This window comes from Notolepis coatsorum (assembly GCF_963971535.1).
Source record: "Notolepis coatsorum genome assembly, chromosome: 10".
Classification (NCBI taxonomy): Eukaryota; Metazoa; Chordata; class Actinopteri; order Aulopiformes; family Paralepididae; genus Notolepis; species Notolepis coatsorum.
The window spans coordinates 134,584,510-134,604,343 of NC_140174.1; the positions used below are offsets into that span (position 1 = coordinate 134,584,510).

Here is a 19,834-nt window from a genome sequence, read left to right on the forward strand (position 1 = left end):
TCTCTCTCTCTCTGCTGGTACCCCCCAGCTCTCAATTCAATTCAATTCAATTCAATTCAATGGGTTTTATTGACATGGGAAACATACGTTTACATTGCCAAAGCCAAACAAAACAAAACAATCAAACATAAAGCAAAGTAAATCAGTACATTACAGAAGGAATTTCTTGTACAGTCTTTATGGTGGTTGCATTCCGCTGGATGTCCTTTTCTTGTCACAGCAGCTCACAAATCTTGCTGCTGTGTTTGCACATTCTTGTATTTCTCCCAGTAGGTATGGGAGTTTTGAGTTATTGTCCATGTTTTCAAAGTCTCTTTGGGTGTTTGCAATTTGTGGGAAGTATATGTCTCTGATGTCTTGGTATAGTGGGCAGGTTGTTAAGAAGTGGAGCTCGGTTTCCACCTCTTCTTGTGTGCAGTGGGTGCATAGTCTGTCTTCTCTTGGGAGCCAGGTCTGCCTATGGCGGCCTTTCTCAATGGCTAGGCTGTGCTCGCTGAGTCTGTACCTAGTCAAGGATCTTCTTAGTTTTGGGTCAGTCACGGTGCTCAGGTATTCTGCCACTGTGTACGCTCTGTTTAGGGCCAAATAGCATTTCAATTTGCTCTGGTTTTGGGTTGTTTCTTTCCAATGTGTCAGATAGTTTTCTTTTTGTTTTCTTATAATTTGATTTAGTCCAGTGTGGTTTCTGTCTGGTGGTTCTGCTTGTGTTTGTGAGCAGAGTCCCAGAACCATCTGGCTGAGTGGGCATCTATCGAGGGTCTCTCTGTGGGTGAGGGCTATGTTGTGGAGTGTGTCTGGGTCGCTTTCTTTTAGGTGGTTGTGGAATTTTAATGCTCTTTTTTGAATTTTTATGATTAGTGGGTATCTTCCTAGTTCTGCTCTGCATGCATTATTTGGCGTTTTCCGTTGGGTGCGGAGAATGGATTTGCAAAATTCTGCATGCAGAGTCTCAATTGGGTGTTTGTCCCATTTGGTGAAGTCTTGGTTTGCAAGTGGGCCCCAGACTTCACAACCATATAGGGAAATCGGTTCTATGACGGAGTCTAATATTTTGAGCCAGATTTTGACTGGAATGTCTAATATGATGTTCCTTTTTATGGCATAAAAAGCCCTTCTTGCTTTGTCTCTCAGGTCGTTCACAGCTTGATTGAAGTTCCCTGTAGCACTGATGTTTAGGCCGAGATATGTGTAGTTTTTTGTGTGTTCTAGGGAAATTGTGTCTAGGAGGAATTTGTGTTTTTGTTGTTGTAGGCTGGGCCTTTTTTGGAATATCATAATTTTAGTTTTGTTTAGGTTTACTGTCAGTGCCCATGTCTGGGAGAATTTGTGCAGAAGGTCAAGGTGCTGTTGTAGCCCTTCTTTTGTTGGGGACAGCAGCACCAGGTCATCTGCAAACAGTAGGCATTTGACTTCTGTGTTTGCTAGGGGGATGCCAGGTGCTGCAGTTTGTTCCAATGTTTTTGCCAGTTCATTTATGTATATATTGAAAAGGGTTGGACTCAAACTGCACCCCTGTCTAACCCCACGGCATTGAGGGAAGAAGTCTGTGTGTTTTCCCTCAATCCTCACAGCACATGTGTTGTTGGTGTACATTGACTTTATGAGGTCGTAGGTTTTCCCTCCAATGCCACTATCTAACAGTTTGTATAGCAGACCCTCGTGCCAAATTGAGTCAAATGCTTTTTGGAAGTCAACGAAACAGGAGTATACTTTGCTTTTATTTTTATTTATTTGGTTGTCGATTAGGGTGCTGAGGGTGAGAATGTGGTCTGTTGTACGGTGATTTGGTAGGAAGCCAATCTGTGATTTGCTCAAGGTATTGTTGTTTGTGAGGAAATGTGTGAGTCTGTGGTTAATGATCATACAGAGGATTTTTCCAAGGTTGCTGTTGACACAGATCCCACGGTAATTGTTTGGGTCATATTTGTCTCCCTTTTTGTGGAGCGGTGTTATGAGTCCTCTCTCTCTCTCTCTGCTGGTACCCCCCAGCTCTCTCTCTCTCTCTCTGCTGGTACCCCCCAGCTCTCTCTCTCTCTCTCTCTGCTGGTACCCCCCCCAGCTCTCTCTCTCTCTCTCTCTCTCTCTCTCTCTCTCTCTGCTGGTACCCCCCCAGCTCTCTCTCTCTCTGCTGGTACCCCCCCAGCTCTCTCTCTCTCTCTCTCTCTCTCTCTCTCTCTCTCTCTCTCTGCTGGTACCCCCCAGCTCTCTCTCTCTCTGCTGGTACCCCCCCAGCTCTCTCTCTCTCTCTCTCTCTCTCTCTCTCTCTCTCTCTCTCTCTCTCTCTCTCTCTCTCCCTCTCGCTCTTCCCCACCTTCTCTCTCTCTCTCTTCCCCACCCTCTCTCTCTCCCTCTCTTCCCTGGCTCTCTCAATTCAATTCAATTCAATTCAATGGGTTTTATTGACATGGGAAACATACATTTACATTGCCAAAGCCAAACAAAACAAAACAATCAAACAGAAAACAAAGTAAATCAGTACATTACAGAAGGAATTTCTTGTACAGTCTTTATGCTGGTTGCATTCCGTTGGATGTCCTTTTCTTGTCACAGCAGCTCACAAATCTTGCTGCTGTGTTTGCACATTCTTGTATTTCTCCCAGTAGGTATGGGAGTTTTGAGTTATTGTCCATGTTTTCAAAGTCTCTTTGGGTGTTTGCAATTTGTGGGAAGTATATGTCTCTGATGTCTTGGTATAGTGGGCAGGTTGTTAAGAAGTGGAGCTCGGTTTCCACCTCATCTTGTGTGCAGTGGGTGCATAGTCCGTCTTCTCTTGGGAGCCAGGTCTGCCTATGGCGGCCTTTCTCGATGGCTAGGCTGTGCTCGCTGAGTCTGTACCTAGTCAAGGATCTTCTTAGTTTTGGGTCAGTCACAGTGCTCAGGTATTCTGCCACTGTGTACTCTCTGTTTAGGGCCAAATAGCATTTCAATTTGCTCTGGTTTTGGGTTGTTTCTTTCCAATGTGTCAGATAGTTTTCTTTTTGTTTTCTTATAATTTGATTTAGTCCAGTGTGGTTTCTGTCTGGTGGCTCTGCTTGTGTTTGTGAGCAGAGTCCCAGAACCATCTGGCTGAGTGGGTATCTATCGAGGGTCTCTCTGTGGGTGAGGGCTATGTTGTGGAGTGTGTCTGGGTCACTTTCTTTTAGGTGATTGTGGAATTTGAATGCTCTTTTTTGAATTTTGATGATTAGTGGGTATCTTCCTACTTCTGCTCTGCATGCATTATTTGGTGTTTTCCGTTGGGTGCAGAGAATGGTTTTGCAAAATTCTGCATGCAGAGTCTCAATTGGGTGTTTGTCCCATTTGGTGAAGTCTTGGTTTGCAAGTGTCCCCCACCCAGACTTCACAACCATACAGGGACATCGGTTCTATCACAGAGTCTAATATTTTTAGCCAGATTTTGATTGGAATGTCTAACTTGATGTTCCTTTTTATGGCATAGAAAGCCCTTCTTGCTTTGTCTCTCAGGTCGTTCACAGCTTGATTGAAGTTCCCTGTAGCACTGATGTTTAGGCCGAGATATGTGTAGTTTTTTGTGTGTTCTAGGGAAATTGTGTTTTTGTTGTTGTAGGCTGGGCCTTTTTTGGAATATCATAATTTTAGTTTTGTTTTGTTTAGGTTTACTGTCAGTGCCCATGTCTGGGAGAATTTGTGCAGAAGGTCAAGGTGCTGCTGTAGCCCTTCTTTTTTTGGGGACAGCAGCACCAGGTCATCTGCAAACAGTAGGCATTTGACTTCTGTGTTTGCTAGGGGGATGCCAGGTGCTGCAGTTTGTTCCAATGTTTTTGCCAGTTCATTTATGTATATGTTGAAGAGGGTTGGACTCAAACTGCACCCCTGTCTGACCCCACGGCGTTGAGGAAAGAAGTCTGTGTGTTTTCCCTCAATCCTCACAGCACATGTGTTGTTGGTGTACATTGACTTTATGAGGTCGTAGGTTTTCCCTCCAATGCCACTATCTAACAGTTTGTACAGCAGACCCTCGTGCCAAATTGAGTCAAATGCTTTTTGGAAGTCAACGAAACAGGAGTATACTTTGCTTAAATTTTTTATTTATTTGGTTGTCGATTAGGGTGCTGAGGGTGAGAATGTGGTCTGTTGTACGGTGATTTGGTAGGAAGCCAATCTGTGATTTGCTCAAGGTATTGTTGTTTGTGAGGAAATGTATGAGTCTGTGGTTAATGATCATACAGAGGATTTTTCCAAGGTTGCTGTTGACACAGATCCCACGGTAATTGTTTGGGTCAGATTTGTCTCCCTTTTTGTGGAGCGGTGTTATGAGTCCTTGGTTCCAAATATTGGGGAAGATCCCGGAGCTAAGGACAATGTTAAGGAGTTTTAGGCTGCGGTTAGACTTTCGTTTCGTTTTCAGATGAGTTTCGCCGCAACGTAGCGGGAGGCGAGTCACACTTTCGTTTTGTCACCTGAGCACAGTGATGTAGTACACTGCCAAAGCAGTAGGTGGCAGTAGGTGGCGAACATGAAGGCAATTTTCAACCAATCAGAACTTGAATGTGCCAATACACTTCCTGCAAAGAAAATGTCAACAAGGCGGGCGCCGCCATCTTTGCCTATTTACCCAATGCAGCACTTTCTTTTTCAGCAAAGTGTAATAAAAGTGCAATAAACAAAACGGATACATTCACTGTGTTCTGCCTCTCATTTGTTGATGAAACAAAACTAACATCAACACAAGTGACCACCAAGAGCGGATAGTTTAGTCTCAAAAAGGATCGGCAAGGATTGTTAGCTACATTGTTAGCTACATGCTAACGTGACGAATATGCCAGTATAACAGTATAGCATTGTGGCTAGAAGCTAACGCTAGCTCACGTTAACCACCCAGCACCAAACTGATGATATCGGGAGCTATCAGTAGCTAGATAACATTAGAGACAACGCCGTGTGTATTAAACCCCCTGAGGTCTAGAGTTTCTAGCTCCACCTTCTCAGAATATTCTCTTTTTTTTTGTTACATAATGTAAAATTACAGATTCATACCTTCAAAATAAGCCATCAATTGTCAAATTTGAGACGATAGTTTTCAATCAATGTCCTATCAAACATTCTGGTACAGTCATTACCAATTTGCAGCAGGAGCCTCTGAAGAGAATTCAGCTAATGATAAGGGAACTACACTCCTTCCCAGAATGCAATGTGATGTCAATGTCAATGTCAATGACTAATTCACACCATGAAACAAAGGCCCAGCAGGGAACAATTACGGCTGAATGGGGGTATAGTGTGACTGATCAATACAGGCAGGCCTACAGCAACACACACTTTGATTTGATGCAATGCATACACACACTAGATAGACAGAGGTTTAGATATTTAGATAGATATATAATAGTAATATAATAGAAAGAGAGAGAAAGAAAGAGAAAGAAAGAAAGATACAGAGAGAGAGACATTTATAATAATAATAATTATTATTATTATTAAATAGAATCATTTTCTATAGGCTTTCCGTGGTAGTCAGTGATACTGGTGTATGCACACACTAGATAGACCGAGGTTTAGACATTTAGATATATATATAGATATATGAGAGAGAGAGAGAGATCGATCCCGTCTGGTAGAGATTTGGGCTCTACTGAGCCTACCTTTCTAGTTGAAACGTTGCAATTTTTACATCATGCGTAAGCTGTCAACTAACTAGACAGAAAGAAAGAAAGAAACAAAGAAGAGATAGAGGGGGAGAGAGAGGGATATAGAGGAAGAGAAAGAAAGAGGGAGATACAGAGGAGAGATGGAGGGAGAGAGAGGGAGATATAGATAGACATGAAACCTAGGTATGTTATTTCATCTTTCCTTGTGACAATATTGTCACCCACTGTAACAAGACTGTACAAGAAATTCCTTCTGTAATGTACTGATTTCTTTTGATTTCTCTGTTTGAGAGAGTGTGTGTGTGTGCAGGGGAGTAGCTGGTGGCGGGGGGGGGGTTAGGATGATTCCAAGGGCCCAGCAAATGCCCCAAATGTTTTTATAGATTGGGGGCCCCACATTTTTTAATAGATTGGGGGCCCACAAATTGATTCTTTCATGGGGCCCAGCGCACCTTTCTACTCTAGAGAGCTGTCATCACCGTGATGCGCGCTTGAATGAACTGCGAGATAACTCATAACTCGTACACACACGCACTCTGTCTCTGCCATACAGTAGTTATGTTGTTTTAGCGCGACGTGGGTATATACACGGGCGAGGATGAAAATCATGTTAGACTACTTTTAATACATAAATTAACGTTCCGTCGGGTCCCGTGTATTCTCGAGAATGATAATAATAATAATGCAGGACCTCTTCAGATTATATTATCAGAGCCATATACAGTAGCAGCACAGACTTAACATTGCTGTTGTAGAGCCTGAGTTTGGTTTTAAGGCTATATTGTTTAGACTTCCAGATGTTGCGAAGTTGGCTGAAAGCACCTCTTGCTTTGTTGAGACGCGTCTTGATGTCTTTTTGCGTTCCACTTTCACTGCTTATGAGGCTTCAACCATAGTTAAAAAGCTCTAACCAAGTTAGCTTTAAGTGGAAAAAAAAGAAGGGAAAAGTTTGTTTTAAGTTCTAATTATGCCTAGCTGCTCCCTGTGGTTCTCCCTGCTCCTCATCCTGAGATCCATCGGGTCCCCCCCCCCAGTGAGTATAAATTACTCACTCAACATGAGTGCCACACACAAACCTTTCCTCATGTTTATTATTATTATTATTATTATTATTTTGTGTGCATTTCCAGTCGGGCGAGCGCGGCGGTCAACCATTTGAAGCGCTTCCACGAGAAGAAGAAGCGAGGACCCAAGCCGTACAGCCTCTACCTGGACCAGATCATCCGCACGTCGGCACACAGCCGCAGAGACTCCCACTCACGGGCCCACAGGGACATCTACGCCATTAAGGTACACTATGACCACGCTCTTGGGGTTCATGACCAACATGGGGTTCAGGGGCCTTCTTCTGGTGTGGGTCCCCACAGGAAAACCAGTGTAAGAAGTGTGAGACATTTTTATGGTGGCAAATCTTGTCCCCACTGTCCTGAAAATAAATTGGGGGACGCTGTAGTAATATGTGTGTGATATGTTTCAATGAGGCTGGGTCACATGATAACAGTAGTAATATGTTTGTGATATGTTTCAATGAGGCTAGGTCACATGATAAAGGTAGTAATATGTTTGTGATATGTTTCAATGAGGCTGGGTCACATGACAACAGTAGTAATATATTTGTGACATGTTTCAATGAGGCTGGGTCACATGACAACAGTAGTAATATATTTGTGACATGTTTCAATGAGGCTGGGTCACATGACAACAGTAGTAATATGTTTGTGACATGTTTCAATGAGGCTGGGTCACATGACAACAGTAGTAATATGTTTGACATGTTTCAATGAGGCTGGGTCACATGACAACAGTAGTAATATGTTTGATATGTTTCCATGAGGCTGGGTCACATCCCCCCCCGATAAGATAAACCCAATGGAAAAACATGCACAACAATAGATCGCTAACGCTGTGGCGTCCTTGACGAAGACGGACAGGAGCACTTGGATTGGTCCCCTGGCGCGGCTCACGTTGACGCCTGTCTGCTCCCGGCTGCCCTTGGGGGGGAAGGACGACGGGATGGGTTAATCGCAGATACGAATTGCATGCATGCATCGCATGTGTGCCGATTGATGACCTCTGAGCAGGTCCTAAATTATTATTTATTATGTAATATGTTTGATATGTTTCAATGAGGCTTGAGTCACATCACATGACAAGAATAAATCTTGTGTGTGTGTGTGTGTGTGTGTGTGTGTGTGTTGTAGGACACTGAGGAAGCACTGATGATGAACCTGAAAGACAGTCACATTCTCAATCACAAGCAGAACCTGGACTGGAACTGGCTTCTCATCGCCACCATCCTCAAGGTTAGGATCCTATACATACATGCACACGCACACACACACAGACCTGCTACACTATACCTGTTTGCTTGATATGTTTCTTGTAGATGCAAAGCAGCTCTTATAGTATGTCCAGGTACAACGCAAAGCAAAATATTGTCTCACCGTACTCTCTCAGCTTGACTGTTGGATACTAGCAAAACTGGCGGGAAGACATGGCAGTGCATTTTGGTCTCAACAGTAGCATTGTTGACACAAAAAACAAGACCATTTCTGAATGTAACCTATTCAATATCAACAAGGCTACAGAGCATTCATAGCAGTCTATTTCTCACTCCAGTTGAAACAATTTCAACTCGAGTTGAGCGAATGAGCTGCGTATGCTCGCCTCTGTCTTTCCGTTGACTTTGTATGCGTTCACGCCATCCGCTAAATCACATTTAGTCTGGTATTATATCCTGTTATATCAGCAGTGTCACTAATAGGGAGGTGTAGTGGTTAGGTTATGTCATTGTTGTTTCCGGCCGGTCCATCTCGCTTGAAATTGCAATGTATTTCCAATGGACACATTTCTAAATCGTCTTGTTTAAAACAAATAAAGCATGAAGATTGGCATGGTGTACCTTTTCTGTGTGTATTCATCCACAATCTATAGCTCAACATGAAACTATTTGCAATTAATCGTAAAATAATTATGTATAATTTTATTTCAACCAAAAATGCTTAAACAATAATGTTAGTGATAGAAGGGAACACATTTTGTGCAAAAATGGAAAGCTTGCCAATATTCATGAGACAGAATTATTACAATAGCCAATAATACATTTCCCCAATGATAAATCCCTATACGGGTGGACCGTGCGGGAAACTAAAGTGATGTCAGACTACACCTCCCTATTCACACGTTCGCTCACTCGCGTTAGTGACTCTGCCCCTAGTGGCGGCTCACAGGCACTTTATGTAAAACGCTTTGCATCTATGACACTTTGTCTCATCTCAACAATCCAACTGTTTCCTCTCCCAGTGGCCCAATGTAAACCTCAGGAACAACAAGGACGAGCAGATGCACAAGTAAGACCCCTTCTCCAATTTCACCAGCCACCTAAACCCATTCCAATCTTTTAGAGTCCATTAAGTATGGTTTTAGGTGTGGTTTGTGAGGTCCTGTGTGTGTGTGTGTGTGGCGGTGCAGGTTTGTGCGGAGGTTGCTGTACTTCTACAAACCCAGCAGTAAGCTGTACGCCGGCCTGGAGCTGGACCACCACAAGGCCCGGCAGCTCACTGTGGTGGGCTGTCAGTTTGTAGAGTTCCTCATGGAATCTGAAGAGGTTAGTGGAGGTCACACTTACTCACTCACACGCTCGCTCGCTCACTCACTCACTCGCTCTCTCACTCGCTCGCTTGCTCTCTCTCACTCACTCACTCACTTGCTCACACACTGAGGGCTCGATCCACAAAGAATGGATTGCACGGAGCAAGTTGCACCCTTACTTAAAATTCATTATGAATTGAAAATGGGGGACCCTGATGTAAACAAGACGAAAGTCTTTCTCTGGTCTGCATCCCCTTAATAATTGTGTGTATTGAGCCGTACTGTATTGTACCCATTCTGCAATCTGTTAATAAAATTTTCACTCAATCAATCACCATGCAGATTGATTGATTGAATGAAAATGTTATTAACAGATTGCAGAATGGGTACAATACAGTACGGCTCAATACACACAATTGTTAACACTTTGGATGCCACCAACGCTATAAGTCGTTAGTTCATGCCGCCAGTTGAGTGCCCGCCAATGACATATATCGTTTTGTTTGCCGTATTTTTTTTTATTGGCGATTTGAATTCATATTTCATCAATCGAGCCTCGGGTTAGTGCTGCAGAGTCTCTCTGAGCTCAATTGGGAAGATACCGCCCCCTATGGTCTCTCCCTGTGTAACTGCACCCCATTACATTACACTGCTGAAGGGGGGGTGGTCAGTTTCCTCATTTTATTTTTCCCTCAAGGCATCTGAAGGATCGATTGTGCTCACCGGCCCGGAAAACACGTAGATTATGTATTTACAGGACTCAACACTGTAATCAATAAGCATGATCGATATTTGGAATGTCGATCATCATTTCATCATTTATTTATTCGTACATGAAATTACCACAGTCCAACAGTACATATTCATATAATTCACCAAATACCCTGGCCGAAAGGAACAGGAAGAAGAAAAAATCGTATATATACCTGCCCCTACACACACCGATAGACATATTGTGTAAAACCAAACAGCATATACCCATTTTGCAAAAAAATTTAAACATCAACACAACCAAAATAAATAAACCCATTTTGTCTATCTATCAGTCAAACTACATATTTAGGTTCATTCATTTACACACACACACACACACACACACACACACACACACACACACACACACACACACACACACACACACACACACACACACACACACACACTTATATAATGTATTATACTTCTATATACTATCTAATTTCTATTTTATTATAATATAACTAAATCATACTATTTATTCTACATCATATTGGTACAGTATTATACAATATTTTAATATATTATTATTCTATGTTACACTGCTATATACTATATTACTATACTAATCGGACCTGTTTTCACGGCGATATAAGCTTTTTCCCTATGCGTGTGTGGCTGTGATCGCTGATGAGGAAATGAGAGAATATATTTTTCAGCCCGCCTCTATAGCGTGCATAAGTACACATATACTATCGATAATCTAGCGGTTATTTGAAAACGATTCATAAATAGGCCGAAAAATTACAACGTTTTTGTGTATTCTAGAATATTCCAGTAAATGCCTTTTATCACGGAATCTTCCTTGAAAACGAGGGCTTTTCAAAATGCTATAAAACGTCCAATAAGTTTGCTCAACGTCGATGTTAAGATCTTAGCTAAGGTGCTAGCTCTCCGCCTAGAATCTGTTTTGCCATCTATTATCAATTTGGACCAAACGGGCTTCATCAGAAACAGACACTCCTTCTTCAATATTAGACATGCAATTAATATCCTGTACACAGAGACTTCAACACAGCGCCCAGAGGTACTCATGTCCCTGGACGCTGAGAAAGCCTTAGGTCGCTTTCACATATAGTTTTGGTGGACTCGGTGCGGTTCTGGGGGTGAAGTTGCAACATTGTTGCATTCTTCATTTGGTTCGCCTGCTTTCACACAGATATCTGTGAGGCGGACCGAGACCTTCTGAACAATGTCACGCGGTCGAAAAGGGCGCTTGTCTATTGGACAGTGGAAATGTGTGTGTGGCTGCGATCCCGTGTGTGCGCGCGCGCGTGTGTCTGTGTGTGTACTGCGGAGCCCTCCAGATCAGCGGAGCCGAGTTTTGACATGGCATTGATCCATTGTTCTATTGAAGCACATTACCACCATCCTCTCGCTAAACAACTTGTAGACCACGGTGTTTTTATGAGTGCCCACAAGTAGCTGTTTTAATAATATAATAAGCCGCGCGCCTCGGTAATAATAATAAGACGCATTTTTTCTTCCTTCTTCCCAAGATGCACAGACATATATAGATAGATAGATAGAGAGATTAGATGCAGTGTGCTTGTTTTGCAGTGAGTGCTGCGAGCAGTGGTAATAATAATCACTTCCTATATTTTGTTCGCGTTTGGTTCGATAAAGCCGAACCGAGACCTACGTTTTCAGGCGGACTAGAGTTCGCCTGCTTGGTCCGCGGACCGAGTTCGACGCGCATTCACACAGACCCGAAAAACCGGACTATCGAATTCTGGTCCGAAAGTCCGGACCAAACAGCCCCTGTGTGAAAGCGACCTTAGATCGTGTGGAATGGGGCTACCTGTTTTACGCACTCCTACCGTTCGGCTTCGGTGACGTTTTTATCTCCTGGGTCAGACTGTTATACACCGACCCCGTGGCCTCAGTTAGAACAAATAATGTACATTCAACATATTTCCCCCTTCAGCGCGGGACGAGACAGGGATGCCCTCTATCCCCACTGCTTTTTGCCCTGGTTATGGAACCTCTGGCAACGTCCGTTCGACAATGCCCAGATATTAAAGGGATAGTTAGAGCGACGTGAGAGTGCAAAATCTCCTTATACGCTGACGATGTACTCCTCTATATATCTGATCCTCAACTCAACCTTGATAAAAGTGAACTTGTACCCATTAACAATGTGGCCAGCCAGGTTTCTTTTAATTCTTTGCCCTTTAAGATCACAAACGATAGATTTACCTATCTGGGTATATCTATCACAAAGTCCCACTCCCAATTACTAAAGGCCAACTTTACACCGCTCCTGGACCGAACACGCCAAGATCTTATACGTTGGTCCACCATGCCCCTATCTTTAGTTGGGAGAATTAATATAATTAAGATGAGCATTCTCCCAAAGTTTTTATACCTCTTCCAATGTGTCCCGATCTTCCTCACCAAAATCTTCTTTACAAAACTTAACAGCCTAATTTCAACATTTATTTGGAACAACAAACCACCCAGAATCCGGAAAATATTTTTACAAAGACTGAAAATGGGTGGGGGTTTGGCCCTACCAAACTTCCAAATATATTATTGGGCCGCGAATATTAGAAGTTTACTGTTCTGGCTACATGATACATCTGCCCCGGACGCTCCTGCCTGGTTACACATCGAAGCTAGTTCTACTGCCCGCATTTCACTCTCCGCTCTTTTGTGCTCTTCAATTCCCCTGCAATCTCCCCAGTCCTGTCTAAATCCTGTAGTGTTACACTCCCTGAAAATTTGGTCCCAATTTAGAAAAAGTTATGGTTTAATCTCTGTCTACTTATGCTCCAATTGCAGTGAATCATCTGTTTCCGGCCTCCCTCCTAGATAACGTATTTGATCAGTGGTTCAAAAAGGGAGTTTTGAACACGAGACTGCTCTATGAAAGCAACATATTTATGTCATTTGAACAAATTAAGAACAAGTATGATTTGCCATCACAACACTTCTTTCGTTACCTACAAGTTAGAAACTTTATACGTAGTCAATCCACTACATTTCCATCCCTGCCTTCAGATACATCACTGGACTCATACCTGGAGATAAAACCTGAGCTCAAGGGAACTATGTCTAAGCTTTATATGAACATTTTCGAGATGGAGGACTCGTCACTCTCAATTAGAGCCATATGAAATCCGTTTTATTTTTTTCCAAATTCCATTTAATTTTTTTCCAAATTCCGTTTTTTCCGTTTTAATATTTCAGAATTCTGTATTTTGCTTTGTATGCTCATTTTACCATCAGAAATAGTGTCTAATAAGTGGGAATGAATAAATGTCCACAATTTAATAAGATATAACAGTCCATTTAATAGGGCCGTCTTAAATACTTTGAAGCTTCGAAGCTTCGTTCGATGGGCATGAGATTCGAATATGAAAATAAAATTTGATTATTTAAAAAAAAAAAAAAAATTATATATATTTTTGCAAAATCAACTCTGCCTCTCTTTGTTAACTACAACAAGCAATGCTGTTTGTTATTTAAGATGAGGTCGGACTCGGCACTGACAGATTTGTGTTCATTGTGCTGCTTTTATAAAGCCTCAAATGACGGCTTACAATATTTCATGAAAGCAAAGTGTTTTGTTTGTCTAAGATTTTAAAAGGTTTAAACTTTACAGCACTGACAAAGTTGAACAAAGTGCTGTACAAGTCCCACAACATAATAATAAAAAAAAGTAAAAAAAACATTTTTATTTTTTTATTTTTTATAGTGGATTCCATTTTTATTGCTCAATTCCGCGATTCCGTCCGCGATTCCGTGATCGCGGATTCCATATGGCTCTACTCTCAATAATAAAGGGGCACTGGGAAAGGGACTTTGAAATAGACATATCAGAAGAGGTGTGGTCAAGAATACTAAAAAAAATTCACGCTTCATCTATCTGTGCGAGACACAGGCTTATTCAATTTAAGATTGTACATCGGCTACATATATCCAAACTCAAACTGTCAAAAATGTTCCCTGAGGTTAGTACTACTTGTAACAGATGCAAACAAGCCCCGGCCGGACTGCACCACACATTTTGGTCATGTCCTAGCCTAGCAGACTTCTGGTCGTCCATATTTAAACTCTACTCAGACCTGGCAGGTCGGGTACTGGAACCGTGTCACTTCCTGGGTTTTTCTGGTGTTCTCTCCGACGACTTACATCTACCAAAAGCACAACTGAACTGCATCGCTTAATCCTCCCTTCTAGCAAGACATCTCATTCTTATGAACTGGAAAGATGAACATCCTCCCTCATTTGGCAGGTGGATTTGCGATGTAATGTACCATTTAAAAGTCGAAAAGATTAAATATACTTTACGGGGATCAAGTGGGAAATTTGATGTGGTGTGGCAACCCTTTATCTCGTATGTGGAACGGTTGACTACGTCTCTCACCTCCTGAAACAAGGACACTGTATAGGAACGACTCTGTAACACGAAATACTCTGAGAATGTTTTTTTTTTCTTTCTTTTTTCATATATATATATACATATATTTTTTCTTTTTTTATTATTATTATTATATATAATAATATATATATATTTATTATATATTATGTTATATATATTATTATTATATTTATTATTATTATATATATATATATATATATATATTTCTTTCTACATATTTTTTTTTGGTGTTTGTCTGTTTTTTTTTGTCTTGTTTGTTTTGTCGATAAGTGTATGTATGTCACGTTCGTATTGTCTACTGTAATGTCTAAAAAAAACGAATAAAAATATCAAATATAAAATGAGGAAACTGGACCCCCAATGGGATGCAGTACCACAGGGAGAGACGATAGGGGGCGGTATTTTCCCAATGGAGCTCAGAGACAGTCTGCAGCACTAGCGTGAGGCTCGATTGATGAAATATGAATTCAAATCGCTAATAAAAGAAATACGACAAACAAACGCTATATAGCGTTGGTGGCATTCAACAGTCGGCATGAATTAACAACAACGCGTCCGTGGCACTCAAAGTGTTAACACTTTGATTGCCTAAGGCTAAATTCATGATATACCATCCCTTGCCAGCTCTATTTGTCTATGGAGAAGTTCCCCTTCTTTGCAGGACTATAACTTTTTAAATTCTATTGCTAGATTGCCATTATTAGGGCCCATTCAAGGTCCTATATGTATTGTTCATGGTGTAGCAACGTTAAACTTTTTCATTCACATATTCATACTAAAATATGGTCTAAGGCAGGGCTATTCAACTGGCGGCCCGCGGGCCAGATCCGGCCCGCGGGATGATTCTGACCGGCCCGCCAAAGATTACATGATAATAATTTTTTTTTTTTTTTTTAATAAAAAAAAATATTTTTTTTAAATATATTTTTTTTTACTTTTTTTTTCATGTCAACGTTAACACGCACAATTGAGCCAAAAGTCACTCAATTAATGACAGATTTCATTGATAAATTGAGGGAAAACTTTGCAAGTTGATTTGATGAATTTGACATGTCCAGATAATTGATGCATTTTGTGAGCAACCCATTTGCCAATGTAGCTGCTATTTCCACAAAAGGACAAGAGTTCCTTGCATCACTTCACATTGATGAAGGTCTCTTGCAACTTGAAATAATTGACATGCAAGCATCATCTGCTCTGAAGCAGGCACTTGAGAATGAATCCACCACAACATTTTGGATAAAGTGTATTCATGTCAAGACATTCCCCAAAATAAAAACGCTGGCAATATCTGTGCTAACAATGTTTGGCTCAACATACACCTGTGAATCCAGTTTCTCTCACATGAATGCCATTAAAACAAGCAACCATGCCACCTTGACAAATGAGCATTTGCATCACTGTTTGCGGGTAGCCCTCACTTCCTATGAACCCTCTTTCTCTGCCATTGCCCAGTCAAAGAAGTGCAATCGCTCTCATTAGATGTGTGTATGTAGGCTAGGCCTGTCTGCCCCCCACCCCCCTGATGTTTGAGAGTTAAGAGTCGACAATAAGTGCTAATAAGATGCTGTGATTTGCTGTTGATGTTAGAATGTTCATATGCACATCATGCACTTGTTTGTTTTTTATTTTATTTTTATATTGAAATGTTGAAGAGGAGATGTTGCAGTTGTTGCACATAAATGAAGCACTTTTTTTGAAAAGTATACTACTTTTGCAATGTAGTTAAAGGGGATCTTATAAATGGCCTTTTTCAGTGTTTAGCATTGTTTCCTAGCTATGTGGACTTATATTAATATGATCTATGTCTCTAATTCTCATATTGGCGCATTCTTCCAATTCTCCTCTCACAATATTCACCCTCACTGAACTGAGTCATCTGAAAATGTGCTGATTTGTGATGTCAGAGAGACACTGCTGCATGATAATCAGCTGAGTTTCCACACAGTTCCCACAGTGGTTGGAGCCCAGGCTCAAAACGTGTTTTTGAGTACTTGATTAGAAATACAAAACAATGAATTAAAAAAAAAAAAAAAAAATTACAGAGGTGTTCCATAAACCCACATGAATTGTGTAAAAGTGCCCAAATAGTGAAAGAAATAGTAAAATAGTTCCCCTTTAAATAAAAGTTGTGAAAATGTGGTTGCGTGTTGTGTCAAGTGTACATATATTCATAGCACGGGGAGGCGCCGTGGCAGTCCGGCCCCTGGCCCCTTGGGTTTCTGACAATGTGGCCCCCTGAACAATTTAGTTGAATAGCCCTGGTCTAAGGTATAAGTATGTTTTCATCTCTTTCTGCAGCTTTCTCCAGAACGTGATTTATAGCCCCAAATGCATTATATTGATGATGAAATACAGTTTGATAGCAATCGGCGCGATATAAAAAATTCCAACTGGACGTCCTTCTGGAAGTTACTACACGTCATCTGATGTTGACCGGATGGGCGAGGGGGCGTTTATAATTCTGTGGGCAGCGTTATACCATTCATCTAATGTGGGTCATATGTTCATCAGATCAGTTAGTATCGAACACGGTAATATTACACGCTAAAACTCACCCCAGTCTCCTCGGGCCGTTGGGCGATCAGCGTGGGGTAGACAGTTTTCCATTATGGGATGTCGAAATACCCGGTCCATTTCCAGGTTGTATAATAGTATATAAGTCCAAATCATGTTGTTTATCGAGTTATTGGCAACGGATCGCTATGTATTGTGTCGAGCTCGAGTCCCGGGACCTATAGCGAGTGCCCGGAAGTAATATGGGTGATCACCACTTCATCCACATGACTTCCTGTTTGGCGCTTCTGCCGATCGGCCACCAGATGGCGCTCTTGAACCGCTAGAGGATTGAGAGGAGCTCAGAACTGTGTGTGAAGGCTGCAGAGGGGAAATATGATTCCGATCACAGATTTTTGAAATATTGATATTAAAGACGAGTTAGGGCGTCCTCTGCAACTTTAGCATGGCTAGGAAAGACGCCTAAACACGTTTTCGGCACTTAAAGTGTTAAGTAAGGGTGCAACTTGCTCCGTGCAATCCATTCTTTGTGGATCTAGCTCTTGCTCACTCACTCACTTGCTCACTCACTTGCTCACTCACCAGACCACGTGAGCGGATCGGCGCGGCCGAGAAATCCGCTCTTCGCTCTTTAAAGCTTGGTCCGCTCCGCTAATCACTCATGTTGACCCCGCCCCCAAGTCGCTCTCCGCTCGCTCCCCGCTCACCTTGAATCGAGCGCTCCCCGCTCCCCGCGCCAGATCGCTCGGCAGTTTTTTTTCTTCTTTTTTTGGAGCATGGTGTAAATGAGCTCAAACTACAACAGTCTACACCCCCTGGGCCCCTTAACAATTGTTTGTATTGAGCCGCATTGTAATTGTAGCCATTCTGCAATGTTAAATAACGTTGTTTATCCATTCACTATCTCTATTAAGCGATGATAGGCTAGCCGAGCCACAATGCTATGGTCGCTGCCATTAACGTTAGCATGTAAGCTAACGTCAACAACAATGGCGTCGATATACTTTTTCTAACTAGAGTGAGTGTGGGCGTCTCTACAGTGACAAAGCCTGAACGAACAGCCTATCACAGGTTCACCCTTCTCATTGGTTGAAAATGGCCTTCATGTTTGTACATCGCCATCTGTTGCTTTGGCATTGTACTGCATGTATATATTACATCAGTGTTAAACCACTGTGAGCGGCCTGGAGTGGATTGGAGCGGAGGAGAACTCTCGCTCCGGACGTCGCGCCGACTCATTTTAAAACCCACTCCTCGCTCACGTCAAAACCGGCCGCTCCGCGCCCCGCGCCGCTCGCGCTCCGATCCGCTCACATGCACTGTCACTCACTCATTCGCACATTAATTTGCTCACTCACTTGCTCACACACTCGCTCGCTTACTCACTCATGCAGACACACACACTTGTTCCTCACTTGCACACTGACTCACACACTCATGCACTCACTCACTTACGCACGTACTCACTCGCACATTCACTCACTCGATCAGTCACTCAAGCCAAGTTTCTCAAGTCACCCCCCCCCCCCCCCCCCCTCTCTCTCTCCTCCGTCTCTCTCAGGATGGCCAGGGTTACCTGGAGGACCTGGTGCGGGACATGGTGTCCTGGCTGTCCTCGTCCTCTGGGCTGAAGCCTGAGCGCTGTCTCCAGAGCAACGGCCTGCTCACCACACTCAGCCAACACTACTTCCTGTTCCTGGGGACTCTCTCTGCCCACCTGCAGGGGATCAGGCTGCTGGAGAAGTGTGGCCTGTTTCAGTGGTGAGTTGAGGCACTCTCTGCTCACCTGCAGGGGGTCAGGCTGCTGGAGAAGTGTGGCCTGTTTCAGTGGTGAGTTGAGGCACTCTCTGCCCACCTGCAGGGGGTCAGGCTGCTGGAGAAGTGTGGCCTGTTTCAGTGGTGAGTTGAGGCACTCTCTGCTCACCTGCAGGGGGTCAGGCTGCTGGAGAAGTGTGGCCTGTTTCAGTGGTGAGTTGAGGCACTCTCTGCTCACCTGCAGGGGGTCAGGCTGCTGGAGAAGTGTGGCCTGTTTCAGTGGTGAGTTGAGGCACTCTCTGCCCACCTGCAGGGGGTCAGGCTGCTGGAGAAGTGTGGCCTGTTTCAGTGGTGAGTTGAGGCACTCTCTGCTCACCTGCAGGGGGTCAGGCTGCTGGAGAAGTGTGGCCTGTTTCAAATGATCTTTGATAAAAGTGTCAGCTAAACGACTAAATTGTATATTACCTAAACAGAAAATCCGGATCACTTATTTGGACCACACTTACCCCGAAGTTGAAATGGTCCAACTTCTAAAACTTTAAACGGAGAGTCTGTCTTGTTTACTGGGTGTTGTCATGGTGAATCAAATGTGACTTTGAGTGAAAATAACCAAGTTTACGTTCTAATCAAGATGTCAGCCCCCAGTAAACAGACAGACTATTCATTGACATTTTGAGAAGATGGACCACTTAGTATTTTTGCTTTATTGAAACAGTAGGATGACTGAGTAGGATATCCAGTCATGGAGACACAGGAGAGGAGGTTCTGATGGGATCCAGTCAGGGAGACACAGGAGAGGAGCTTCTGGTGGGATCCAGTCAGGGAGACACAGGAGAGGAGCTTCTGGTGGGATCCAGTCAGGGAGACAGGAGAGGAGGTTCTGGTGGGATCCAGTCGGAGACACGGGAGAGGAGGTTCTGGTGGGATCCAGTCAGGGAGACACAGGAGAGGAGCTTCTGGTGGGATCCAGTCAGGGAGACACAGGAGAGGAGCTTCTGGTGGGATCCAGTCAGGGAGACAGGAGAGGAGGTTCTGGTGGGATCCAGTCGGAGACACGGGAGAGGAGGTTCTGGTGGGATCCAGTCCCAGGCCAGCGGGGTTAAATGCGTTTTTTTTTTATTATTATTCTTTTTTTAGCATTTTTACAGCTTCTCTTGGTCACGCAGGACCGACAGAGGAGAGGGCGAACGGGAGGAGAGGTGGGGAGGACATGCGACAA

At 43.0% G+C, this 19,834-nt stretch overlaps 1 protein-coding gene across 3 annotated transcripts in view; it reads left to right on the forward strand.

Annotated features, from left to right (window-relative positions):
• Window positions 1–19,834, forward strand: part of LOC311235984 (rapamycin-insensitive companion of mTOR-like) — a 121,560-nt gene that overhangs the window by 31,268 nt on the left and 70,458 nt on the right. For all 3 annotated transcript variants that reach the window (XM_084323536.1, XM_084323537.1, XM_084323538.1), the window contains exons 17-21: window positions 6,740–6,899; window positions 7,811–7,912; window positions 8,913–8,959; window positions 9,081–9,216; window positions 18,422–18,621. In XM_084323536.1, the coding sequence (XP_084179662.1) occupies window positions 6,740–6,899; window positions 7,811–7,912; window positions 8,913–8,959; window positions 9,081–9,216; window positions 18,422–18,621 (645 nt within the window). The remainder of the gene's footprint in view (window positions 1–6,739; window positions 6,900–7,810; window positions 7,913–8,912; window positions 8,960–9,080; window positions 9,217–18,421; window positions 18,622–19,834) is intronic.